The 27,042-nt window shown below is 52.3% G+C and overlaps 1 protein-coding gene across 10 annotated transcripts in view; it reads left to right on the plus strand.

The window, feature by feature from the left end:
• The window catches only part of ATP2B2 (ATPase plasma membrane Ca2+ transporting 2), a 129,149-nt gene that overhangs the window by 81,378 nt on the left and 20,729 nt on the right, over positions 1 to 27,042 (plus strand). For all 10 annotated transcript variants that reach the window (XR_009542696.1, XM_060161187.1, XM_060161189.1 and 7 more), the window contains 5 exons: positions 3,513 to 3,755; positions 14,489 to 14,730; positions 15,681 to 15,915; positions 24,251 to 24,430; positions 24,612 to 24,699. Coding sequence is in view for 9 of the 10 variants with exons in the window: in XM_060161187.1 (XP_060017170.1) it covers positions 3,513 to 3,755; positions 14,489 to 14,730; positions 15,681 to 15,915; positions 24,251 to 24,430; positions 24,612 to 24,699 (988 nt within the window). In the remaining variant the exon portion in view is untranslated. The remainder of the gene's footprint in view (positions 1 to 3,512; positions 3,756 to 14,488; positions 14,731 to 15,680; positions 15,916 to 24,250; positions 24,431 to 24,611; positions 24,700 to 27,042) is intronic.

Here is a 27,042-nt window from a genome sequence, read left to right on the forward strand (position 1 = left end):
AGCCTGGCCGTCGCAGCCTTAGGCCCCGCTGTAGCCATAGTACTTGTATGACTAATCTCGGAGTTTGCTCCCTGAAGTTTGAAAGGGATAAGCCTAAAATAAAAAGGATGTCTGGTTTTATGAAAGCCCCTCCTCAGACTTCCCTGGTGGCGCAGTGGTTGAGAATCCGCCTGCCAATGCAGGGGACACGGGTTCGAGCCCTGGTCCGGGAATATCCCACATGCCACGGAGCAGCTAAGCCCGTGCGCCACAACTACTGAACCTGTGCTCTAGAGCCTGCAAGGCACAACTTCTGATCACACACGCCACGACTACTGAAGCCCACGCACCTAGAGCCCGTGTTCCGCAACAAGAGAAGCCACCGCAACGAGAAGCCCGTGCGCTGCAACGAAGAGTAGCCCCCGGGCTTCCCTGGTAGCGCAATGGTTGAGAGTCCGCCTGCCGATGCAGGGGACACGGGTTCCTGCCCCGGTCCAGGAGGATCCCACATGCTGCGGAGCAGCTGGGCCCATGAGCCATGGCCGCTTAGCCTGCGCGTCCGGAGCCTGTGCTCCGCATACCGCAAAAAAAAAAAAAAAAAAAAGAGTAGCCCCCGCTCACCACAACTAGAGAAAGCCCACGCGCGGCAACGAAGACCCAATGCAGCCATAAATAAATAAATAAATATTTTTTAAAAGAAAAGAAAAATTTTTTAATTAAAAAAATAAATAAAAACAGTAGCTTCTATTATTAAAAACAAAAAAAGCCCCCTCCTCTCAGGAGATGGGCTAAAAATATGAAGTTTTAAAAGCAATTCAATAAAGGGCAAGTAGGCCCATGAGTGCCTTGGGTCTGGCGGTTGCTCCAAAATGCCACCCTGATGGCAGGGCCCCACCCCCTTCTGCTCCCAGGCCCATGGCCGTCGGTGGAGCCCAAACACTGGGGTATGGGGCTGGCATCTCATGAGCACTGGGCGCCTGACCCTCTTGGGGACACTTCAAGCCTGGCTCACCCCCCAGATCCTCACACCCTGGGCTCATCATTTTCCCTTGGTCCCCACCTGGGAGAGCAGGGCCCTGCGCTCCTGTTTGCCAGGGCCCTGAGTCCAGGATGTCCCTGCCAGGGCAGAGGCCAGGCCATGTTTAAAAACAAGGCGTTCGCTCCGAGAATGCAGAGCCGCCAGAGGGCACGATCAGCGTCAGTTTCCAAGCTGGAATTTGGGCTGGGCTCACCGATGTAATTTCATACAGAAAAGAGATCTCAGGGCAGGTGCCAGAAAGTGGCAGCTATGTGTAAAGGATACCGCCCTTATCATCTCCTTGTTTTGGGGTTCTCGAAGAAACTCCATCCCACAAACCAAAGCCCAAACAGGTCACAGCACAATGCTGATCGGGGGCCTGGGGCCCGGAGATTGAGACCTCCTGCTGCCGTGAGCCGGGACCCCGCAAGCCACCCAGTTGAGCTCGAGGTCTCCTTAAAAGTCTCACAGCTTCGGTTTCGGGGCTTCCCATACAGACATTGTTAGGCCTCTACACCTGTAGTTTGTATCTCTGGCACCTGTGCCTTCAGCTGCCTTAGGTAGTGTTACTTGTACAGTCACGTGATAAACTTAGTACAGCTCCCCCAACCCAGGAGGGGCAAACTCTCCCCTTTCTGAGCCTGGACCTAGCCCCTGGGAGCCGTCATCAAAAGAACAGTGGTGACCACTTAGATCCGCGCTGTCCAGTAGAGACATAATGTCAGCTGCACGTGTGATTTTAAATGTGCTGGTAGCCACGTTAAAAAGAAAAATCAGAAAGAAACAGGTGAAATTAATTTTAATAATGTACTTAAGCTGATATGTCCAAGTTATTATCAAGCCAATTTGTAATATTTGATAATATACAAGTTATTAATGAGGTATTTTACATTTCTCTTTTCATAATAAGTCTTCAAAACTGGATGTGTAATTTACACTTACAGCACATTTCACATCAGACCAGCCCTGTTTCCAGTACTTAATAGCCTCACGTAGCAACCATATTGGGAGGCTCAGACCTATAGATTCTTAAGCCCCAGAGACGAACCCTCTTCACAGAGGACAGATGGGCAGAATCCTGATGGAATGATCCAGGCTGTGAGGTTAAACAGAGCTGGGTTCAAATGCCAGCTTAAACCCTCAGTAGGTGTGTCATCCTGGTCAAGCTGCTTTGCCTTGGCTTCTTTGGTTGCCAGAATGGAGTACAACAGTCCATAAAGGTTTCATAGGATCCTCGTGACATCAGATGAGAAAATAAGGGCGGAAGAACTTTACAAACTGTGAAGTGTGTTGCAAACTCAAATCGCTGCTGAATGCATCCATTCAACATACATCCATTCCACATACATTTATTGTTACTATTATCACAGGTTATGATAAGAGACACTGCAAGAGCACATAATTCTACCAATACTCATTTTTTAGTAACCTGACCTACTATAAAATTATTCTAATTGCACTCCTTTTTTACCCTTGGTATAAAGAGTTATAATGAGGGCAAGAATAAAGGAAATCAGATTCCTAGGCACAGACTAGAACAACATCTGACTCAGCCTTTAGCTAAATGCACCTTTTCACATCCGTCCTTGCCAGATAGGGTCACTGTGTCATAAGGGCCTGCAGTAAGAGTGGTGGTTCCTTGAGAATCACTTTATGTGCGTTATTTGCTTGAGAACCTGGAAGAAGCTAGGAGTGTGATGCTGGGAAGAGAGAAAGGACAGTGAATATAAGAAAATTAATAATATGGAGTAGGATTTCATTTTTGTCATAAATTTTGAAAGAAAGGATATTGATATGTAAGATGTATCCGTGCTAGATTGTAGGATTATGGTTGATCTACTTTCTTTGTTGTGTATCTATATTTAAAAGAAATTTGTGATTTTTATTACACAAGTTATAGTATGTATTTATTGTAGAAAAATAGAAGCTATAGATTTTTAAAAGAAGGCAATAACAATCCTATAACTCTACCACCCAGAAATAATGACACTAATATTTTGTTTATTTCCAGATAGTGTCCTATGTCTATTAACATATGTATAACTTAAATTTATTCAGTTTGGGTGAAACCAAAGTGACAGTGAAAACCAAGCACCAGTGAAAGATGGTACCTTTGAAAAAACTCATAACCAAATAAGGAATTTATTTCTGTTAGGGTGTAAGAGGAAACTATTTGAAGTAATCAGAAAGGACCCAATCTTCACTTATCATCCTTTTCCCTATTTTTTCCATAAAGAATACAGATTACTTCTGTAATCCAAATTAATAAAGTCAACTAATCAACTCTTTTAAATGCCTCAAATAATTTAAAAGAAACGAAAAAGAAAGAGAGAGAGAGAAAAAGGGCTGCACACAGAAAAGGAGTCCAGATGACGGGGGCTGTAGCAAGCAAGATCCTTCGCACATGTGTGAAGCAAAGGGGCAGCTCTGCCTCATTTCCTGCGTGTTTACACCGTGACCCTGCCTCCCAGCTCCCTCTCCTCACTGTTGCCATCTCACCTGCCCTTTCCCCCAGAAAATGATGAAGGACAACAACCTGGTCCGCCACCTGGACGCCTGTGAGACCATGGGCAATGCCACGGCCATCTGCTCGGACAAGACGGGCACACTCACCACCAATCGCATGACGGTGGTGCAGGTTTACGTGGGCGACGTCCATTACAAGGAGGTCCCCGACCCCAGCTCCATCAACGCCAAAACCATGGAGCTGCTGGTCAACGCCATTGCCATCAACAGCGCCTACACCACCAAGATTCTGGTAAGTGGTGCAGCCTCCACCAGAGGGAGGAGCGTCCGGGGGCGATACAGAAGTATTGGGCAGGCTAAGCAGTGTGATGTGTAATTCTAAATCCTACTGATGTGTTTTGGGTGGTCAGATAGTAAGCAGCCTGTTTCTCTTTGACTTAGCTGTGCTGTTTGCATGACACACAAAAAAGATTGTTGTTAATTGTGTTTTTTAGACCCTGTCATTGCCCTCCCTACCAAAAAAATAGTCTTTTTATTAGTTAGCTTCTGCTGTATAACTACTCCAAAATGTAGTGGCTGAAAACCAGGCTGTGTATCTAGCTCACATTTCTGTGAGTCAGGAGTTCAGGCTGGGCTCAACTGGGGGACCATGTCCTCATGTATCTGAGGTGGGCACATCCACAACTCTGCTGATCTTGGCAGGACTCTAGGCTGATCTGGGATGACCTCGGCTGGGACGGTTCATCTCTGCTCTGTGTGGTCCCCCTCCTCCAGCGGGCTAATCTGGGCTCTTCACGTTGTCATTTTGCCACATCCTGTTGGCCAACACAAGTCGAGAGGCCTGTCCAGATTCAAGCAGCAGGGAAATAGACTCCATCTCTAATGGGAGGAACTTCAAAGTCACATTGTAAAGGGCGTGGATTCAGAGAGGGTACTAATTGTGGCCATTTACACAATCTACCACTGGCGACGACATTGTTGTCAGTAATAGTAGTGGTAGTACTAGTTTTGTTAAGAAAAACTCTCATGTTCCTGTCTCAGTTCAGCTGCCTGGACACATCATGCTAGAATCCCTGATTGGGTTAGAAGCATAGGTTGCCTTTTGGTGATTAACCAGTATTCGAATGAAGAGAAATGCAAACTTGTCCATCCAGAGCCCATTTCTACAGTGTGAGCATCTGGGTGAGCAGCTGAGCTTTCCTGCTTACCCCGCCAGCGTGCCCTAGCCCTGACCTCTCCTTCGGCTCCTGAGCCGGCCTGAACCTTCAGGATCAGGCTGGGTGGCGGGAGTGCCAGAAGCTTTATCAAGTCTGGGAGAAGAGCACGAGTGAGCGGCAAAGGGCCAAAGGCTGGTGGGGGTTACGGGACACTGGGGCTGCAAGGACTGCACCCGCCCCTGCGGTTGAGCAGGTACTCCTGCATCAGCCCTGAGCTGCAGGCTGGGGAGGCAGCACTGACAGAAGGAGAAAGTAGGTCGGGAGAAAGCGTGCAGATGGATGATAGAGGATGCTGGGGGCGGCAGGAGCGCGGGGCGGGCGAATGCCAGAAAAGACGGCGTTTTTGTCTTCTCCCCACCCCACCCCATCCCCTACCTCCCAGCCCCGATTTGGGAATCAAGGGAGGTTGACGATGCTTTATTCTGTTCCCCAGGCCTTCCTAAAATAACTGAGATGCTGTTAATGATCTCGTCCCGCAGAGAGGGGAGTGGGGCAATTCCCAGAACAGGCTTCTGGTGATGGGGGTGGCTGTGTGGGCAGAGCCCTGCAAGATGGGCTTGAATTGAGATGTATATTATGCAATTACAGTCAAAAAGGAGTTCTCGGATCTGCCAGGAGGGCTGCGAAACATCTTTGCAGCGATAAAGCTCAATTAGGCAGCTTCACAGCACCGGTGGCACAGCTAAAATTCATTTCCAGATGTCGGTGACTGAGGCTGTATCCAGGTGGCTTAAAGGACAGGGGTCCATCAGTCCGCCTTGGGGAAAAGTGTGTCTGCCAAGCCTGGAAAGAGCTCAAGGACCTGGGAACCGGGATCCTTGGTTTGTAAACAGGCCAAGTCACTTACCTCTCGGGCACCAGTGTCCCCTTCTGTGCCTTGAACCCTGGCATCCTAGAACCCTTGTGCCTTTCTTTCTGGGGCTTCCCTGAAAGAACCCTGGCCTCACGGTTCTCTTTGCTGGGCGCTGATGGCCGTCAATGTGGAAGGGACAGCAGAGGCCCCTGGTATATCTGGGTGGTAGTTAAAGCTCACACTCTGGAGCCAGACGGCCTGGGTTCAAATCCCTCACTAGCTGTGTGACTGTAAACAAGTTACTTAACCTCTCTGTGCCTCAGTTTCCTGGGGGAGATGATAGGATTACTGTGAGGATGAAATGAGTTAGTAAGTGGAAAGTGCTTAGCACAAGGCCTGGCACATATTCAGCGCTCAGGGTGATTAGCATTGTTGTTCGTCAGCAGTAAAATCATGCCTTGGTAACCAGGCAGAGGTTAATCAATAAACGAATAGACAGCAGAGGCATCAGGGCTACAGAGGGAAAGGGTCTTGCCCAAAGTTACACAACCAATTAGTGGCAAAGCCAACTTATAGATACCCTAAAGCCAGCTATTGAGTAGGGTGTCCAGATTCGGTTCTTGGTCCTTGAAACCAATCCTGCAGCATCTTTAGTATTGGTTGGTCTCAGGAAGGAAAGCGTGGAGTCTAGAGGGTCCGATTCACAGCCAGGGCTGTCAGCCATATTGGGAGAAGGGGCTCCCAGGGACTGCCCTTCTAGGCCTAGAGGAAGTTTGAGAAGAGTCACAGGCTGCTCAGTTGAGGGTGGAAGTCCAGCCACCCTCCAGACCAGTCTGGGAAATCTAGACTACAAAACATCCTTACCACGCAAGAGGAGTCGGGCAGGAAAGGCACGCAATGTCCCCACACTACCCCTAAGCTTTGGTTGGGAAATGAGCTTGGCCTGGGAAACAGACCATGGGCAAGGCTGTATTTCCCCCTGCACGAGGGTGCCGATTCTTCTGTGTCTTCTTGCAGTCTGATGCAGGCTGTGTGCTCTTTGAGAGGGAGAGACACAGCTGAGTTATCTCTGCTCCCCCCCCAGCATAGGCTCTTGGGAAGTACTGGTTGGGCGGGTGAGGTCAGTGAATTGACTGGTGAATAAATTTATAGATATGTATCAGTGAGATGAAGACTAGGTAGGGAGAGGGATGGATGGGTGGGTGGGGCATGGATGGAGAGATGGGTGGGGCATGGATGGAGAGATGGGTGGGTAGGTGGATGGATGGATGGATGGATGAGTAAATGGAAGAGTAGACAGACGGATGAATATGTGGGTGGTGGATGGATGAATATGAATTGATAAGAGGTTCAGGACAGGGCTACCTCTATGTTCTACTTTCCTGTTCTTGTGACAGCAAGAAGTAGTAGTTGGCCTTGGTCCCAGTCCCACGGCTAATACCAGTGCTCTCTTGGTACCTCCAGCATGCCGAGCGAATCTATTCTGAAACTGCCCTCAACTCTCTAGTCTGCATTGATCCGGAGACTTCCAAATTAGCTAGCGCCTGTTATTCTAAAAGATTTTTTTTTAAACTAGATGAGTATTTGCAGGGGTAGGTTGTGTAGGTATAATCTACATGGATCCGCGGACCTTAAGGACCACCTGGTCCAGCCCCCTCGCTTTACTCTGAGGCCCAGAAATGGGAGAGAGGACTTGGGCCAAGTCACCCTGTGGGTTAGTGGAGTTAGAATCCAGACGTCCTGACACCCAGTCCAGTAAGCAGAGGTTAGGAGCTTTGGCTCTGAAGTCTGACAGACCAAGATTCAAACTTCAGCTGCAGCACTTACCACCCGTGTGATCCTGAGCAAGTTAACTAACCTCTTCAAGCCTCTGTTTTCCAATCTGTAAAATGAGTATACAATGAATCATAATCACTAATATTCACTTAGCCAGACTCATTGCTGAGTGCTTAACCCATGTTGCCTTGTATGAGGACCACATGAAGTAGGTGACATCTCATCTCCAATTCATAGATAAGGACACTGTTGCTGGGAGGAGTTAAAGAACATGCCCAGAGCCCCAGAGCAGATGAGAGGCTGAGCCGGGGTTCACTTCCAGGTCTGTCCAGTCCAGAGCCTGCGCAGCTCACCACCACTCCTTCTCCAAGTCCTCTGGCTGCACCTTTGCCTTGAGGCAGTTCCAGGGCTGCTCTGAGATCAGATGAGAAGGTGTATGTGTGGCTGTCAGCACAGTGCTGGACACGTAGCAAGCGCTCAGACCGCTCCAGTTGTTACTCTTATCACTTCTATTATTATTTCTGAGCCTTACCCTCTGTAGTTTGCTTTGCCAGCCACTGTCTAGTTTGACCCTCCACATCCCTTCCAGGTAATCAAGGCAAATAGGACAATTCCCGTCTTGCAGCTAAGAAAACAGAGCTGCAGAAATATCGAGTAACCTGCCCAGGGCTGCTCCTGCCACCAAGTGACAGAGCTGAGTCCCGAGAACTCTGGAGGAGTTTACCCAGCGGGCGAGGGAGCAAGGTCATTCCAGGCAGGGCCACAGCCTGCCAAAGCCCAGAGACCTCTCAGGAGATGTGGCGGTCTGTGGCCTGGACCTTTCCCAGGGCCACAGGGATGAGAGGCGAGGCTGAGAAGGCTGAGGGGGAGTTGGGTGGCAGCAGATAAGCCCTTAGTAGGCTTTCTCATCACAGTGCCCAGAACCAGCCAGGCACGGGTGGAGGGTGGTGTGAGAGCCAAGGCTGCCAGCGGGAAGGCCAGAAAAAGTGACCCAGGACGCGCCTCTCAGAGGGCCAGCCCCAGCCCCATGCCCCATCCCTTCTGCGGATGGCAGAACTTTCTTCTTTCCACTCCTATTTCTAATCATTAGGAATGAAACTTGCCCTCTGAGGGAAGCTACATGAGTCATCTTGTGGTCAGAAATTGCTTCCCCAGCTCAGAAATCCTGGCACACCCTCAGATTTGCCTTGTCGCTTCCGACTCTTTGAACGTCAAGACTTTTGCTAGCTTCTTCTTGTAGCCCTGCTGCTTCTTGAGCTGCAGCTGAGCTTTCAAATGGAAATAGCTCCTCCTCAGACTTTAGAGGCACGGAGCTTTCTTGGGGAAACATTCTCCTTTTCCACCCACGTTTATTCTGTGTGCTGAAACCACCCAAGCGGACTTTCAGTTTATATTTTATGAGACCTCTTTTAACGTAGGTTGACACTACAGTTAACATTTGAATTATTAAAATGAAGATGGGCACTTGTGGAGCCGAATTGTTGGAAGTTTATGGCGTATGTTCTGGAAACATGAGCTACTGAAAGAAAAACAAATCTCCTTGGAGTCCCTGAAGTGGTTCTGGAAGAAGGAGCAGGGAGGATCTGCCTGGAAGGATGGTTTTCCTGAATAAATGAGCCACACTTCACCTCGTTAGAAACTCCAGGTCTTCAGTCTACCCCGTTCCCAAACTGAGGTGGCTTCATCCACAGACAGCCCCCAGGACCCCCAAAGGCAGGAAGGATCTGCTCGATTGTATTTCACACAAATCTTAGACCTAGAGCTCCTGAGAGGAGGGGAGAGTGGGGAGGTGACTCTGGGAAGCAGTCAGCCCTTGAACTCAGACGGCTCCAAACCCAGGGTGCAACTAAATATTCCAATGAACCTCGAACCCCCTGAGTCAAGCCAGCTCTGCGAGGGGCTCTGGCCAAGGCAGGGGCTCCAGAGGGCACAGAAGCCCCTGGAAGTGGCTTAGCAGGGCCTTAAGATGGGGAGGTGGGGCGGCCCTTCGTTCTGGTCTTTGAAGCGACAGGGGCCTTTGTGTTGGATTCAGCAGCTGTTTTGGTTCTGTTTGCTTTTGTTTGTTTGTCTGTTTTTGCAAACACCATCCCTAGGAGAACAGTTTAAAGCACATAACCCTGAATGGGGAATTCTGATTTTTACCAGCACTGTTAATCCCTATATCCCACCTTCTCACCCTGTGCACGTGACACAAAACACACAGCCCACACACACTATACCACACACACGCGCGCACACACAGCACATACACTCACCACACAATACTCTACACGCAAATCACACAGGTATATGCACAAATATACACACGCACGCCACATGCACATACCACACACTGCACTACACACAGCACACACACACCACATGCACACACATGCACAGTGCATGGGCAAGCTCGGGAAGGTCCCCAGGAAACCTGCTCTCCAGCGTGTGTCTCCCCAGGGCGTTTCAGCCTGTCCCAGCTGTTCGGGACACACACCCCGCCCTAAGCCTTTGCAGTCTCTGGGGAAAGTCCACGATTCTGCCCCCTGCTGCTCCTCGAGGCCCAGCACCTGAGAGGCTCCTGGGGAGGCAGACCCTCAGATGACAATTCCGGAGGCCAAAATTCTGACAAAATCCCATCCCCCCCTGGCCTCCCATCAGCAGCTCTCCACACCCAGAGACACCAAATTATTCATTTATTCATTCAACGCACATTCATTAATTACCCCAAGTGGGAAGTAGAGATAAGCAAGACAGCCCTCCCCCCCACTCCCGACCATGGGCTCTAAACCAATCACCCACCAGTTACCTCGTTAAACAACCATCTCAAATGCTAGTGAAGAGAGGCAGGGCGTGTGCTGTGTGGGCTCAGAGCTGAGAACAGCTGGGGTCAAATCCTAGCTCGGCCACGTACTAGCTGTGTGACCTGGTTTCTCCAGGCCTCCCTGTGCACATGGGAATAATAACAGCCCGACCCCTGGGGAGCCATGAGGATGCAACCGAGGACGCACGTGCAGAGCTTGGTAAAGAGCTAGCGAGGTCACTGCCGCAGCTGCTGAGGCTGCCTGGTGGTCCATCTGGGCATCGGGGAGGCTCGTCTGCCGGTGCCTGTCCTCAAGGGGGGGAAGGGGAGGGGGCTAGGCCACCAGAGACAGCCAGCAAGCAGAAAGTCATTTTCTCATGCGCTCTCACAATCAGCATCCTACGGCACTTGCTGCGATTTACCGAGCAGTGGTTGCCGCGTTTGGGGGCACAGGGAGGACGGGGTGTTGAGGATGTTTTAATATTGTAGTAAAATACACATAACGTAAAATTTATCATCTTAGCCGTTTTAGTGTACAGTTCAGTGTCATCAAGTACATTCACACGTACAACCATCAGCACCACCCATCTCCAGAACGGTTCATCTTCCCCAAGTGCAGCTCTGTCCCCATTAGACACTAACTCCTCCCCCCTCCCCCAGCCCCTGGCGCCCACCCTTCTACTTTCTGTGTCTATAAATTTGACTACTCAAGGGACCTCGTGTAAGTGGAATCACACAGTATCCGTCCTGTTTTGTCTGGCTTATTTCACTTAGCATAATGTCCTCAAGGTTCATCCATGTTGTAACATGGGTCAGAATTTCCTTCCTTTTTAAGGCTGAATAATATTCCACTGTGTGTGTAGATCACGTTTCGCTTATCTCTTCATCTGTCAGTGGACACTTGGGTTGCGTCCACCTTTTTGCTACTGTGAATAATCCTGCTGTGAACACGGGTGTACAAATATCTTCTCAAGTCTCTTGCTTTCAATTCTTTTGGGTATATACCCAGAAGTAAAAATTGCTGGATCATATGATAATTCTATGTGCAGTTTTTTGAGGAACCTCCACACTGGTTTCCACAGTAGCTGCACCATCTTACATTCCCACCAACAGTGCACAAGGGTTCCAATTTCTCCACATCCTCGCCAGCACTTGTTTTCTGTTTTGTTTTGGGTAATGGGCATCCTCATGAGTGTGAGGCAGTACCTGCTATGTTTCTTTTCATCTCATTTTTGCAGATGTTATTTATAACTTGTCACTCTTCAAGTCATCATTCCTTGGTCTTAGCTCTAGTGACCCCCAAGCATCCCAGAACAGGAGCATGAATTGTCCTCTCAAAGTTACACCCATAGCTGCACCCAGCACTCCCAAAGGGCTTAGTGCCCATACAGGGAAATGTGCTGGATACGGTGTGGCGCTAGGAATCAGGGGAATTGGGGGGAGCCCCAGGCCTGCCCCCCTGCAGGTCTGTGATGAGGAGCAAATCACTTCCCCCCCGGGCCTGTTTCCTGCCCCTCAAAACCAACGCCTTACCTCCCTTACAGAATTAGAGCCCTGGAGAGCAAGCCTCATGGAAAGTCTACAGCAATAGTAAAACCTAAGGGTTTGTCAAGATTAAAAAAAGCCAAAAGAGAAAAGGGACGAGTCCCTACTTCTTAATAATGCACGTAGGCGATTTTAGAGCTCAAGTTCATGGTAACAAATTGAATTACGGAGGAGGCAGCTCTGCCATTTGCAACCATAGATTGTTTGAAATCCTTTTAGGGGAAAATTAAAATATCTCACAGAGGGTAATAAAATGCTGCCTGTTTCACAGGCATAACTGCTTAGCTCTCTTGGGCAAATAAGTAATTAGGCATTTTTATTTCAGTCCTCCGTGTCATCATCTTCTTTCATTAGTGGAGGGGGAAAAAACTGTTTTGGAAGATACATAAAACCCTGGAAATCACCAGAAGGTTAATTATAAAATTGTAAAAAAAAATGATAAGTAAATAAATATATAAATTTTAAAAACACAACATAACTGCATACTGCAGAGACTAAGGGGCGTACTTTGAATTTCTTCTCCCAAACATTAGAAAGGGGAAACTGTCAGATTCCTCTGCTTCCAGATCAAATCCCACCAAAGAGCTTCGGTGTGGGGAGGCTTCCAAGGCCCATGATGCCTGGACATAGTTGAACATGGCATGGAGCAGGGAGGGTGTTCTAAGGCTTGACCCGTGGCCCCCAGACCCCCTCTGAGGGACCTGCAGCTCTGCCTTGTTCTACCATCCTTCACTGCCATCCACCATCCACTTGAAGGAGTGGGTTGATTTTTCTCTCAGCTAGAAATCATCTGCTAGAGCCTCTCCATTTTACAGATGGGGAAACTGAGGACAAGAGCTTAGGGTCTAAGGGTATGTACGCCTAGGTCAATGCCCATGACCCGACAGGGCTCGGGTCTGCTCCCAGGGCCCGAGTCCTAACTGTGGATGGGGCAGTTGGCCAGGGACATATCCTATTGCCATCCTGCCTCCCTCACAGCCAGTCCATGCAGCATCTTCTAGACTCCGTCTTCTTCTTGCCTGCTGCTCTTTGGAACAACACGAAGGGTTTCTGTGCAAGGCTGCCCTGAGACCCACAAAGAGCCCCTCATGGCGGGGTCGGGGGACACAGAATGCTCATGGGTATTATTCCTCTTCAGTATCTCTCTGGTCTTTGGGTTTATCCGTGGTGGCTTTTACCACTCCCAAAGCCAGCTCCACCTGAGTCGCTGCACGTTAATTTTATACCAGTGGTCTGAGTGTGTGTATGCACGTGTGGCGGCTGCCCATGGGAGGTGAGTTTACCTGCCTTATGAACTTCCCTCAGCCACCTGCCAGTCCCACCATTAGCGCCCACGTGGAGGCGTCTCGTTCTTACCTATTTGCCTGTGCCTCCCGCACCCCAGACTGGCCTGCGTTGAGCAATCCAGCAAACAATGAGTAAATGCCTACTGTGTGCCGGGCTCTGTGCTGCCCTGAGAACCCAGGGGGGAAAGAATACAGCAACTCCTACTCGGGGTGACAAACCCACAAAGCAATTCTCAAAGACAAGGAAATATCTGTGCTGGTCCTTAAAGGGCAAGGAGGAGTTTGCCTGGCAGGGAAGGAGGAAGCAGGGGTGAAGGCACAGAGGCATGAAACAGCTCGTGTTCGGGCAGCCGCACGAAGAAGTGGGAGGCGCTGGGGAGATGTGGTCGGTGGTTTGACTGAGGCTCAGGGCAGGGGCTGTGGTGTCCAGTTAAAAAGAAACGAACTAACGCCGTGAATGGGGATGACTCTCAAAAATTGAACGTTCCATGAGTGAAGCAAGCTACGGAAGAATATGTACAGCCTCCTTACATGACGTTTTCAACATGCAAAACAGTGCTGCACATATGTACGTTAGGTCAAACTACATGAAATTGCCAATGGCTGGCCATTGTGACGTACCAAAATAGCAGTTGCATTTGGTTCACCCTCAACTGAAGTCACAAGGGACATTGCATCCAGAGCACAGAATACTACCCAGTCATGCAAAGGAACACGCTCCTGACACACGCGACAGCTTGTCTGCATTGCCAGGGGATTGTGCTGAGTGAAAAGAAGCCCGTCTCCGAAGGTTACATACTGTATGATTCCATTTATATAACATGCTCAAAATGACAGAATCATGGGGCTGGAGAACAGCTTAGTGGTTGCCAGGGGCAGGGACGGGGAAGGGAGGGAGGTGACTGCAGTCACATAAGGGTGGCACAGGGAGTGCTGTGATAAACTGTTGTGTGTCTTGATGACGGTCGTCACAGGAATCTACATGGGATGCCATTGCTCAGAACTAAACACACACACATACACACACACACACACACACACACACACAGAGTACACTAAAACTGGTGAAATCTGAATCCAGCGGGTTAGATTGTATCAGTGTCAACATCTTGGTTGTGACATTGTGCTACAGCCATACAGGAAGTGAGCACTGGGGGAAACGGGATGAAGGATGTATGACATCTCTCTGTGTTATTTTTTATTGCCTGTGAAACTAGCACTATCTCGAAATAAAAAGTTAAAACACACAGGGCAAGGATTAATGCCAAATTTAAGTTAGAGTTTCTTTCTGGGACAAGGGGTGCGTTATGCAGATGCGGAGGGGTATATAGGGGGGTTCAACTTTATCTGTTAGGCTTTACTTCTTAAAAAAGAAAAATCTGAAGCAAACATGGCCTAGAACTAAGGTTCTCCAGAACTGGAGGGTCTGGGCACAAATTTTTTTTATCATTCGGTCACAGGTTTATGTTTGACATAGTTCATAATTTTTAAACAGCTGATCTTGCTTAATTCCCTTCAAACAGAGCCCGGATTGGGTCTGGGACGCAGAATCCTAAGGTGGGGGGGAGGGGTGGCCCCACCCACAGGCAAGCGGCAGCCCGGTGAGCACCCCGCCTCTCCCCGCAGCCCCCGGATAAGGAGGGCGCCCTGCCCAAGCAGGTGGGCAACAAAACAGAGTGCGGCCTGCTGGGCTTCGTGCTGGACCTGAAGCAGGACTACGAGTCTGTGCGCAGCCAGATGCCGGAGGAGAAGCTGTACAAGGTCTACACCTTCAACTCCGTGCGCAAGTCCATGAGCACCGTAATCAAGCTGCCCGACGAGAGCTTCCGCATGTACAGCAAGGGCGCTTCGGAGATCGTGCTCAAGAAGTAAGCGGTGCGGGGGGGGGGGGGCGGGGCGCAGGCACAGGCCGCGGGGAGGGGCCGGGGGCACCCAGGGTCACGGGAAGGGCCGTGCCCAAAGTCCCGCAGCAAGACCGCCTGCACGTGCCCTCCCCCAGGGTTTTTGCTACTGTTTCCTCTTAAAGGTTTCTGCAGGGACTCCTCCCTCTTCTCCCTAAGTCACTGGCTCATCAGGAAGTTCTTCCCATTATCCCTGTCAGAGCCCCCTCACGTCACTTCCCTGAGCGTAGAGTTGGTAGACGGCGTGACTTTTCACTGTGAGCAGGTGTCCTCTGACTCCAGGTGCCAGAAGTAAGCCTGGAGAACTAAGCAAGTCAGCCCCCCTCTCTGGGCCCCAGTTTACCCATTTGTACCTTGAGGGGGACTCAACCCTGGTCACACATAGAATCGCCCCAGGGAGCTTTTAAAAAAAAAAACACTGATTCCTGGACTCGCCCCCGACAAACTGAATTGGAACCTCTGGCGTGGGGCCTGCAGTGTGTGTGTGGTGGGGGGTGGGGTTATTCAGTGCTTTCCCAAGCCATCCTGATACGCAGGCAGGGTCAGGAACCACTAGCGGAGGTTTCACGCCCTCTGAAAACCATTTTCGCTGTGGAACTATTTTTTTCAGATGAAATCTTGTGAAGATGAAACAGAGCAAAGTAGATCTGCTCTTGCTGAAATGGCCTGGGGCAGATATTACAACAAGGCCGCCTGATTTCTTTTTGGCTGGTCCTGATTTCATCCCTGCCTGGGGCCCAGGGGCCAGGACCACCCCTGAAGCATTATGGGAGATGGTCTGGACGAGCCCTGGATGACCAACCACGGCCAGTGGGACGTCCGTCACTGGGGAGGTGGGGGTGAGCTCCGAGCCCGTCGGAGGGAGGGTTTTTGGGCCCTTGGCTGGACCTTACCCGGCCCCCTCCCACCTCCCCCAGGTGCTGCAAAATCCTCAACGGGGCGGGTGAGCCCCGGGTCTTCCGGCCCCGCGACCGGGACGAGATGGTGAAGAAGGTGATTGAGCCCATGGCCTGCGACGGGCTCCGCACCATCTGCGTGGCTTACCGCGACTTACCCGGCAGCCCCGAGCCCGACTGGGACAACGAGAATGACATCCTCAACGACCTCACCTGTATCTGCGTGGTGGGCATCGAGGACCCCGTGCGGCCCGAGGCAGGTGCCCCGCCGTGGAGCTTGGGGAAGGGGGTGAAGCTGGGCGTCCAGCCTGCTGGGTGACCTGGAGTACGTCGCCTCACCCCTCTAAGCCTCAGTTTCCCTGCAAGGCCCACGGGGTCTTCTCTGTACCTACTCCTAAACATTCAGACTCTTAAGGCTAGCATAGCCACACTTATCTGCTTGGGACATGGGGTGCAACCCACAGCCTGCCAGCCGGCATTGCTCTACCGTGAAGGCTGCCCTGCCCTAGAAGCCTCAGAGGAGCCAGGATCTCCTGTCCAAACCCATAGGCCCAGATTCAAGGGTCCCTGCAAAGGAGACACCCAATAACAAAGGTTACCACACTCAAGAAGACCCCAAATGTGGGCCTCCCCATCAGCATTTAGAGTTCTCCCCATCCAGACCAAGTTTACCGGTTAGTTTTCCCTAGTGATGCAGCGGGCAGTCTGCCTCTATCAGGTTTCCAGGGGAACAGAGCTGGAAAGTTAACCAAAGGTCAAATTCTCAAGCAGAAGGGAAGGGGCGGGTGACAGCACCCCCTCCCCGTAAAGATCGAGAAAAGTGATGTAATATGTGCCCCTACTGGGGTGCTCAGATGACAGTGTGTCTTCAGTCTCCTTTAGCTGACTCTGCATCTGGGGGGAAAGCCAAGGATTCAGTGCCGGGAATTTGCAGGGCTGGGGAAGGATGGGACGTGCGTGGTCGGTCGAGCTGCCCAGGCTGGGAAGAGGGTGTGGGAAGAGGAGAGAGCTGCCTCGAGTCTCCGAAATGCTGCTGTGGGCAGAGCGAGCTTGCCCTGGGAGCCCGGGAGGCAAGGCGCAGGAGGGGCTGGCCTCCTCTTCCTCGAGGACTAATGCTGCTGGGCCCAGATTGGCCTTGGCAGTGGGATTTGGTGATGCTGCCCCTTGGGACTGTTTCTGACCAGGATTCTTGGCCCCCTTAGTCAATAGAAATTGATAGGAGGCCAGACAAGAAATTCAGGCAAGGCTTTATTGGGGCCCCTGCTGCAGCAGGGGGGAGTGAGAACAAGTAACAGTTTCCTTTGCTCTTGGCTCCTTCTGTGGGGTGACGGTAGGGGTGTGTCCAGGGGTCGGGCCAAAGGGGGCGCTTAGGTGGTCTGCCCACCCCTTTGGTGGTGCTGTGTGCAGGGGGCGCGCCCATCACCCTGCTTTTGCTCCCGACTCTTGGGAAGGGGCAGTTGGGTTCTTTTGGTCTTTTTTGTATCTTGTTGTCTATAATTTGCCCCAACTGGGCATGCACGCAGTTATTTTTGGTCACTTATAGTTTCTTTGTATGTCGTTGCTCGAGGAGACGTCTGTCCAGGTGCAAGCACTGCAGCAAACGGTCCCAGGTCCCAGCCTGTCTCACGGCCGCCTTCCTCCACCAAGGGCAACTTCAGTGTCCCCCGCTTACCCTGACACCATCCTCTGGGGCCTCTGGCTGTTCCCTGCTCCTCCTGGAGCCTCCATGTCCCCTTCTTTCAAGTGAAAGGGAGCAGGCAAGATGCCCTCCAAGCTCCTGGCCCCGCTGTTTTAAGACTCTGCATTCCAAAGACTAAGTGAAACTTGAAGGTCACAGACGTGGACTTTCACATTTAGGCAGCAGGGAGAGGGGTCAAAAGTGTGAGTTCGGGCATCAGATAGACCTGGGATTTTGAGTCCCTTGGCATTACGAGCTGTGTGACCTTGGGCCAGTTACATAACCTCTCTGAGCCTCCATTTCCTCATCTGAAGACTAGGGACAATAATAGTATTCTACACACATGCACACACACACACACACACACACACACATGCCACCTCACTCCCACCCCAAGCCTAAAACAGCAGGGCTGGGAACACGTTCAGCCTATGTCGGAGAAAGGGAGCCTGGTTCCAACCCCAGCTCTGCCACTAACAAGCCACTTCTCCTCTCTGTGCCTCAGTCCCCTCATCTGTAAAATGGGTGGTCGTCCTGGGGGCCCCTCAGGTCCCATCCAGCTCTAAGGTTCTGAGCCAGCTGCCTGGGAGGCTTACTCTCATGCCTTTCTTTGCTTCCCTCCGTCAACACATCCCTGTGGGTGACCTTCTCTCTCCCCTGGGCTCACCCCGGGATGTGGATTTGCAAGCTGTAACTGTGTTGGAGGGCAGGGACGTACTGGAGGGACACAGCAGTCTAGGGACATGGGTTCTCATCCCGTCCCTGCCGCTCCTTCACAGAAGACCTCCGGTGTATCACTGCCCCGGGCCTCAGTTTTTCCATCTGAACAGTAGGAAAGTTGGACGTCAACAAGTGAGGGACACAGTGGAGTTACTGGTGATGCTGCCTGAAAGTATGAAAGCTCAGGGACTTCCCTGGCGGTCCAGTGGTTAGGACTCCGGGCTTCCACTGCAGGGGGCATGGGTTCTATCCCTGGTCAGGGAACTAAGATCCCTGCATGCTGCGTGGCACAGGGAAAAAAAGAAAAAAAAAAGAAAGTATTAAAGCTCTGACCTGTTAACTCAGCATCTCCCGTGGGGTGGGGGTGGACGCAGAGCCTCAGGAGACAGGCAGGTATGGTTTTTGATTTGTTTGGTTTTTTTAGGCTTCGTGATATATCATCGCCAAATTCAAAAGGTTCGATAGCACAAACAGGGTGAAGTAGCCCCCCATGCCACCACCAGACCCCAGTGACCACCTCCGAGGCAGCCACAGTCACCAGTTTCTCGGGTGACCTTTGGAGAGGGTCCCTGCCTCTGGTGAGCATGTGTGTGTATGTTGCCAGGACAACCGTGAGGCCGGCCAGAGAAAAAAAGCCCCACCCAGACCGCCTCTAGGGTCCCACAAGCCTGGTCAGATTCATTTGCTGCAGGAAAAGAAACTCGGCCTCCCTCCCTTAGTTTCCCCGTCTGTCAAGGGAAAGAAGCTCCTATTCCCTTCCTCCCTTGAGAAGACAAAGGACAGAACAGATAAAAACAGGGTTGCAAATCCCCCCTCCCCCAGGATGCTACAGTGGTGCATTTTCCAAGTCTGATGGAAGCCAGTGAGGATGAAGCCATCAGGAGAGCAGCGGCCTGGGATTTGCCGGGTTATCCGGGGGTGTTTGGAACCCTCGAAGTCACAGACAACTGCTGTCACCACAAACAACAGATGTTTAAAAGCCTTTATTTAATGAAAACAGGAAGCACCCATTTGCTGGCTGGTTTTCCTCAGTGAGAAATATCTAGGATAATTTTAGCAAACGAAGGAATCTTTTTTTACAGCTATTTTATCTATGGGGAAAGCACATCTCAACCAGATCAATGCCTCTGGGGCTCGGGTCTTCATCCTCTCTGCACCCTCCCTGCCCGGAACAGTTAGATGTTCCATAGCTGTTCGTTGCATAAATGAGTGAGTGAAGCGATAAAAGGAAGGGCTGAGCAGCTGCAGGAGGTGTCCCACTGGGTCGGAGGGACCAAGGATAGGTTGCTGAACAGAGAGCATTTCATGTGCAAGATGGGAAAGATTTGTGACACACAGAGATTCAGGGAGAGAGGGCATCCCAGGGAGAGAGGGCATCCCAGGGAGAGAGGGCATCCCAGGCAGAGGGGACAGCACAGGCAAAAGCACAGAGGTGGGGAGGGATGCTACGTGTTTGGGAACTAGTGAAAACCCTAGCTGGGTTTATGAGAGAAAAGGCTGGGAAGGGAGCTTGGAGCCAAACTGTAGAGGATTTGCATGTGCCCGTCCAAATCCATTCACCCGGGTCAGGCTTCGAGGGACTTAAGCACAAAGGTGTTTCACAGTGACCCACATTGACCAAGCACCTACCCTGCACGAGGCCCCTGAGAGGGTTCTGAGCGGCTGGCAGCCCCTGCCCTCCAGACCCACAGCCTAGTGACACGAAGGTGTAAAACCTTCCAGAGTGTAAAACCAGACAGGACTGAAGCACGACAAGGTCGTCCAGTTAGGGGCCCATTGCCTACAAAGGAAGTGGAGTAACTCGTGGTGGCCAGGGGAGGCTCCTCCGGGGTTTCCAGATCTGTCCTGAATCCCCCCCACACCTTCAAGGCAGGTCACAGGCCCTTAATATACCTGATCCAAGGGTCATGGTGGGGAGCCCAGCCCATCCCACCGCCCCAGACACCTGCGCCTCCAAGTGCTCTAGATGCCCGCTGCACCCCCATCGCACACCCTGCATCTGTATCCTTCCTCTGTGTCCCTGTACCCACCCTGAAGCGGAAAGAGCAAACAAGGGAGCCCGGGGTCAAGCGTCTTGCCAGCCCCCTCCACCCACACGTCACCAACCTGTGCTGGCCCTGCGCTTGGTGACCTTTGCTGCTGTCACAGAATTCTCCAGCCTCAGTGAAGGGCGGAGGCTATCACTCCATTTTACAGATGAGGAAACCAAGGCTTAGGTGGGAGCCCAGGGCAAAGCCCAGCCCAGCCTTTTGACCCCTGAGCCCTCTCTCCACAGGGCAGAGACACTTCCACTGCACAGAGTAAAGTGTGGGGACCATAAAAATTAGCCTCCTCCTTTTTTCCCAGTCTGGCTTGTTCAGTGGAAGCCCAGAGGGTAGGGATTCCAAGCAGGCAGATTTCAGCTTCCTGAGACAGTCTTGAAAACAGACGTCTTCCTAAGACATGGCATCCATCACCTCACTCCCAGTTCAGAACTTTCCATGCCTCCCAGGCCTGAAGGAACAAGGCCCTGACTCCCACACCTTTGGACCTGAAGCCCCTCTCCAGCTCCAAGGCCACTGGCCCCTACCCCACATCTTCCCTTGGCCTCAGCCACCCAGATCACCCGCAGCACTGTCTGCAGTGCCCTCCCCTTCTCTGTGTACCTCATGGGACAGTTGTCTGCAGCCAGGACCACAATGAACTGGTCATCTCTGCAGCCCCAGCATGGGCACAGTGCCAGGCATCAGAGCCTCAGGTAGTGTTGGCTGAAAAGAAGCAGATCAAGTATCCCCTCCTCCAGGAAGCTCCCACAGATTTCTTCTCCCCACACACTTCCTTCTAAAGTAACAGTGTGCTCCGCTGTGCTCCCAGAACTCTTTGTACACATCTTTACCAAAGACCCTGTCTCTGTACCAGAGAATGGGTCTGACCCAAAGTAACTGCTCTCTTATCTGAAAAAAGAACAATTATGTGAAAGGGGGACTTCCCTGGTGGTGCAGTGGTTAAGAATCCGCCTGCCAATGCAGGGGACGTGGGTTCGAGCCCTGGTCCGGGAAGATCCCACATGCCGCGGAGCAACTAAACCCGTGAGCCACAACTACTGAGCCTGCAGTCTAGAGCCCACGTGCCACAACTCCTGAGCCCACGTGCCACAACTACTGAAGCCCGCGCACCTAGAGCCTATGCCCCACAACAAGAGAAGCCAGCACAATGAGAAGCCCGTGCACTGCAACGAAGAGTAGCCCATGCTCACCACAACTAGAGAAAGCCTGCACACAGCAGTGAAGGCCCAACGCAGCCAAAATTAAATTAATTTTTTAAAAACGGAAAGATTATGTGAAAGGATACAATAGACTTGTTCTACCTTAGAGCAGTCAACCGTAGAGGGGATGAGCACCTTGTCAACAGAGGCAAGTAAGTAGAGGCTCTCTGACCATCTGTCAGGGATGTGTGGGAGGAGATCTAGGCAATGAGCAGAGGGTCAGAGTCATGACCCAGAGTCCCTTCCAACTCCAAGCATCTTTTAAACAAGCATAACCTAAATTCTTCCTTTCAGGGCAGAAGCCAGATGAGGTGTGTGTTCCCAAAAGAACAGCGGCTCTTTCCTGTCCCCTGGGCCAGGAGACAGCAGGGGGCTGCAGCCAGGTTACAGCCATTGTGAGGACATCGATAAATTATGTAAACGGGATCTTGGACCTCCCACATCCCCACTCCCTCCGGCTCTATAAAAGGAGGTCACGTTTGGTTATGTGAGCAGCCGCCATGGCACGAGGCAGAAGCCTTGCTCACGTGGCCCCAAGCCCTGAGTGGGCCCCAGAAGGCTCCTCCCCAGACTCTGGAAATACACTGAGAGGAGGCCCATGATCAGCTCGCCCCGCTCCAGCCCTTCAACAACAGGAAGATCACTACCTGCCGCCACAGAGCCGGCCTGTTAGAGAACTCAGGGAGCTGGAGGGGCCTCCCCCAACCTTGACCTAGGCCCTGCCTGTGCCCGGCATTTGTTTCTCACTCCACCGCAGGATGGCCGTGCTCAGGAGTTGGGATTTTCTCTATCAGCGGCGGGGTGGAGGCCCAGAAAGGGAGCGGCACACAGGCTAAACCTGGGGCAGGTAGCTGGTGGTCAGGGTAGGGGCAAGATGGAAGAGGCGGGGCCAGAGGCAGGGAGACTGGGAAGGGGCTGGGCAGTGACCTCTGCTTGAGATTGTGGTGTGGACGGGTTGTGGATAGAGGCAAGATACTTTCTGTGTCAGTTCTTATTCTTAAAATTCCTGAGCGCAGAAAGGGACCGGTGGGCGTAAGTTGTCCGCAGTCAGGTTTTGGACCAGCGTTCTAACTCTTTGCACTCTTTGCTAGGGCTGCCATTACAGAGTACCACCAACAGCAGAATTGCGTTGTCTCCTGGTTCTGGAGGCTGGAGGTCTGAGACCGAGGTGTCAGCAGGGTTGGTTCCTTCTGAGGGCTGTGAGGGAGGCTTGGCCGCGGGCCTCTCCCCCAGCTTCCGGTGACGAGCTGGCAGTCTTCAGCCCTGCTAGCACGTAGCAGCATCGCCCAGATCTCTCCCTGCCTCTTCCCGTGATGATGTCTTCCCTGTGTGTGTGTGTTTCTGTCCAGATTTCCCCTCTTTATGAGGACACGAGTCACATTGGATGCAGGCCCACCCTAATGGCCTCATCTTAACTTGATTACCTCTATAAAGAGCCTGTCTCCAAGGAAGGTCACATTCTGAGGTACTGGGTGTGAAGAGCTTTCTGGGGTGGGGGAGGGAGGGGGCGGGGAAACGACAAAATTCAGCCGTGACACCTTTAAACTCTCTCAGCAGTGACTTGTCAGGGTCGGGGTGGAAGTGAGTTCTCAGATCCCAGGATGTGGAAGAGGAGAGTCGGATTCAGGCCCCCCTTCCCACCAGGTCTGAGATTCTAAAGTACTTTTAGTACAACTGGATTTTCTGCCCTTGACGTGTCCTCTCCCACTGAAGGACATTTTACAGCAAATATTGCCTTATTATTTTGTTATTTGTCACTGGGTCAGAATCACTTGTTCGGTTGATCTGTGCTGTGTGTGAAGGGCCATGGCAGCTCCAGGCTGGTTTTTTTGTTTTGTTAACATCTTTATTGGAGTATAATTACTTTACAATGGTGTGTTAGTTTCTGCTGTATAACAAAGTGAATCAGCTATACGTATACATATTCCCTCCCTCTTCCGTCTCCCTCCCTCCCACCCTCCCTATCCCACCCCTCTAGGGGGTCACAAAGCACCGAGATGATCTCCCTGTGCTATGCGGCTGCTTCCCACCAGCTATCTATTTTACATTTGGTAGTGTATATATGTCCATGCCACCCTCTCACTTCATCCCAGCTTACCCTTCCCCCTCCCCGTGTCCTCAAGTCCATTCTCTACATCTGTGTCTTTATTCCTGTCCTGCCCCTAGGTTCTTCAGAACCTTTTTTTTTTCCGACTCCAGGCTGGTTTTTGCATCCTAATTGCTGGGCAGATCCAGCGCCCTGCAAAGTTGGGGGGGGTGGGCGACAGCTTCTGATTGGCTGGGTCTGCTCTGGCCTAAATGGCCCAGATGTCAGTCTATTATTACAAAGAGGGCAGTAGGCAGCCCTTACTTTCGCAGGGAGATGTCATGTTTTACACAAAGCCTAATCATTCACATTTATTCTAAGCCAATGTCACATTATATAAATAAATTATCCTAAAATGCAATGTCCTTCCCCTGCCCGCCCCCCTGGCAAAAAACTGAAAACACACAAACATATTTATCATTGAGTTTGCAGGAAATGTGCATGTTGATGAAGCAGGGACATGATCCTGTTCAGCAGTGGAGTGTTCTGTACTCTTGCCTGGGGCCATATCCAAGAGGATGTTTATTGTGGTCTTTCTCAAAGTCCTTGTCCAGGTCAGGATAGCCAATGGTTTCCTCTTAGGATGCAGTATCATGGGTGATAGGTGGTGGCTGTCTGGGACACTGCAGAAAAGAATTGTGAGACCACATCAGGGTTTCATCAGAGGGTGCTGTGATCGATTAACAATGCCTACCACGGCCACAGGAAAGGAGGAGATGGTCTGTGTGCCATCAGTACCTCCTGGTCATCTAGGCCCCTTACAGTGGCGTTGCCTGTGAGCAGGGCTCACTCTGGAATCCGTGAGGGCAGGGAGGGCCTGCACGAGACGACGTCCACTCCATGGCACACGCCCTCCCACCCAGGTCCCGGAAGCCATCCGCAAGTGCCAGCGAGCAGGCATCACTGTCCGCATGGTCACCGGTGACAACATCAACACAGCCCGGGCCATCGCCATCAAGTGTGGCATCATCCATCCTGGGGAGGACTTCCTGTGCCTTGAGGGCAAGGAGTTCAACCGGAGAATCCGCAACGAGAAAGGGGAGGTATGTGGCCCAGTGCAGAGGGTCCTCAGAGGGCAGGGCTTTGGACGGGGAGCTGGGAGGCACGGGCATGCATGAAGCCCCAGCAGCCAGCCAGTGTGCCACTCAGAGCCCAGTGATCGAGGCAAGTCCCCTCCCTTCTCTCCCCACCCCACCGACCCGCCCCTCCCCCATCCCTCTCCAGATTGAGCAGGAACGAATCGACAAGATCTGGCCAAAGCTGCGGGTGCTGGCTCGCTCCTCCCCCACGGACAAGCATACCCTGGTCAAAGGTAAGACTTGGGCGGGCACGGGCATCTCTGAGGCCCAGGCGCCAGGCCTCCCCGGGCCTTCCTGTCCTGGCGCCTTCAGCTTCTTTCCAGGATGGGAGGGGCTCCTGCCTGGGGCTCCCCGCACCTGGGGACGCCCCGGGAGGCCTGCTAAGGGCCACAGTGAAGTAAGGAGGCGGCGAATCTGCTCCCTGGGCCCCACCTCCCATGGGCAGCAATGGGATTGCCTATCCAGGGGCCAAGAGTCATGGCCTGAGGGCTGAATGGGGCCCACAGATGAGTTTATTTGGGTGGTGTGTCTTTTTCAATGTTCAAGTTGAATGACTTTATACAGACCCTGCTTCCTCCCATCTGATGCCGTCTTAACCACTGCTGTCTGACACTCCGCCCATTTCATTTACTTATGTTCTCAGTCTGGCCCCAGAGCTTGTGAGTTTGAGACCCTTGGTCTGCCTGTTCTCTAAGGATGCTATCCGACATGTGTAACCAGGACGCCGGGAGTGGGCTGTCCTCGGAATAGCAATCTGAGAAATGAGCCAAAACCCAGCGTCCTTCTTCCCTGAGTCCCTCCAGGGAGAGGGCACACCCCTCGCTGAGCTCATCTAGCTGGTCAGATGCTGGGCACTTTCAGAGTCCCATAGGCCTGGGTTTAAATCCAGACTCTGCCCCTGCCCTGCTCTGTGGCTTTGGGCAATTGCCCAGCACCAGGGCTCAATTTTTCCATCTGTAAAATGGCCATAGGGGGAAGGTTTCTGGCTGAGGTCATCCCTAGGGCATCTTGGATTCCTCTCCTAAAGGTGCTGCCCAAAGACATTAAGGAAGGCAGATCTGGCCTTGGAACAGAAACACAAAGCCCCAGAACCACAGATACCCAAGCAGGAGACCACCCCCAACCCATCCCCAGTTCCTGTTCAATCATGCATTCATTCATTCACTCATTCTCTTGATAAATGTTTCCTGAGGATCTAGTATGTGCCAGGCCCAGGTCTTGGCCGACGTGGTCCTCCCGTTTTGGAATTTGTGGTCCAGTTTATCCAGCAGACATTGAATAGGTGGTTTCCCTACGTAGAGCTAAAGGCTGCACTGGTGGGAGAGAAGGGTGATCTGGGCCCTCTGCCGGCCTCTAACTCGAGCTGGGGAGGGTGTCATATTGCAGGCTGTGGAAGGTGGGGTGGGAGGCCAGGGGGAAGGGCCTGTGTTTCAGGCAGGACAGGGAACTACACTATGAAAGCCCAGAGGCAGAGATTTCCAGGCACTGTCAAGGACTTGAAAGAAGTTCAGTTGGCTGGGCTGGAGCCTCAAGGGAGAGAGAGAGACAAGAGGATGCGGCCAGAGAACGGGGTGCCGGCCTCAGATCACACAGGGCCTTGAACGCCAAGCAGCGACCTGCACAGTCAGCCCAGGTGGGGAGCCGAGGGAGGGCCTTGAAGGGGAAAGCGCCCTCCCTGCCGCTGTGTGGCGAGTGGCCTGGAAGCAGAGGGCCCACCAGGACTGTCCAGCTGTGAGCGGTGACACCTGGGCAGGGGTGGTGACAGTGCAGGTGCACTGGAAGGGGACGGGTCTGAGAACTCTTTGTGGGCAGGAGGGGCCTGGGCCCGGCGATTGTTCAGATGGGGTGGAGGGATGGGGGAGAGGGGAGTCCAGGATTGCTCAGTCTATACCTGCTTGAGAGCCTGCTGCACAGTTTACAAGGGGGCAGCTAGGTGTCAGGAGTCGCACAAGGGACCAATTTGAGGGGAAACTGATGCACTTGCTTTAGGAGGCAGAGCTGGAGGCCCTCTGACATCCAAGTGGAGATGTCCATGGAGTCAGGGCTCAGGAGAGAGAGCTGGCCCCCGATGAAGACATAGGTGGGGTGTGACGAGTGGGGGTAAGCAGAGGAGCTGCTGGACCCAGGAACCTCCCACCTGAGCGGTGAGCAGAGGCTGAGACCTGTCAGCGGGTCTGTCACCAAGAAGAGGCAGCCAGAGGGGTCCAGGGACAAGCAGGCCGAGGAAGGAGGCCTGCTGAGGGGGGAGGCGTGGTCCACGGTGTGAATGGCTGCTGAGAGGTCCAGAGATAGGACAGGAACCATAGGAGTCGGCCACAGGGAGGTCCCTGGGGACCATGCACTGCGGGGTGTGTCAGCACTGGTGGTGGAGGAAAGAGGTCTGGGGGAAGGAGCTCTTGCAGCTCCCCGCTCTATCGGAAGCCGTAGGAGAGCTGGGCCAGCCTGGGGAGCCACAGGGGAAAACTGGCCCCCTCCTTGCCTCGGAGCAGCACCCAGGAGGGCCCAGGGAACCGGCGGGGTGAAGGCCTCAAATGCCAAGTGCACAGAGATTGGATAACCCGGGGCAGCAGAACAGC

This window comes from Lagenorhynchus albirostris, chromosome 10 (genome assembly GCF_949774975.1).
Source record: "Lagenorhynchus albirostris chromosome 10, mLagAlb1.1, whole genome shotgun sequence".
NCBI classification, from domain to species: domain Eukaryota; kingdom Metazoa; phylum Chordata; class Mammalia; order Artiodactyla; family Delphinidae; genus Lagenorhynchus; species Lagenorhynchus albirostris.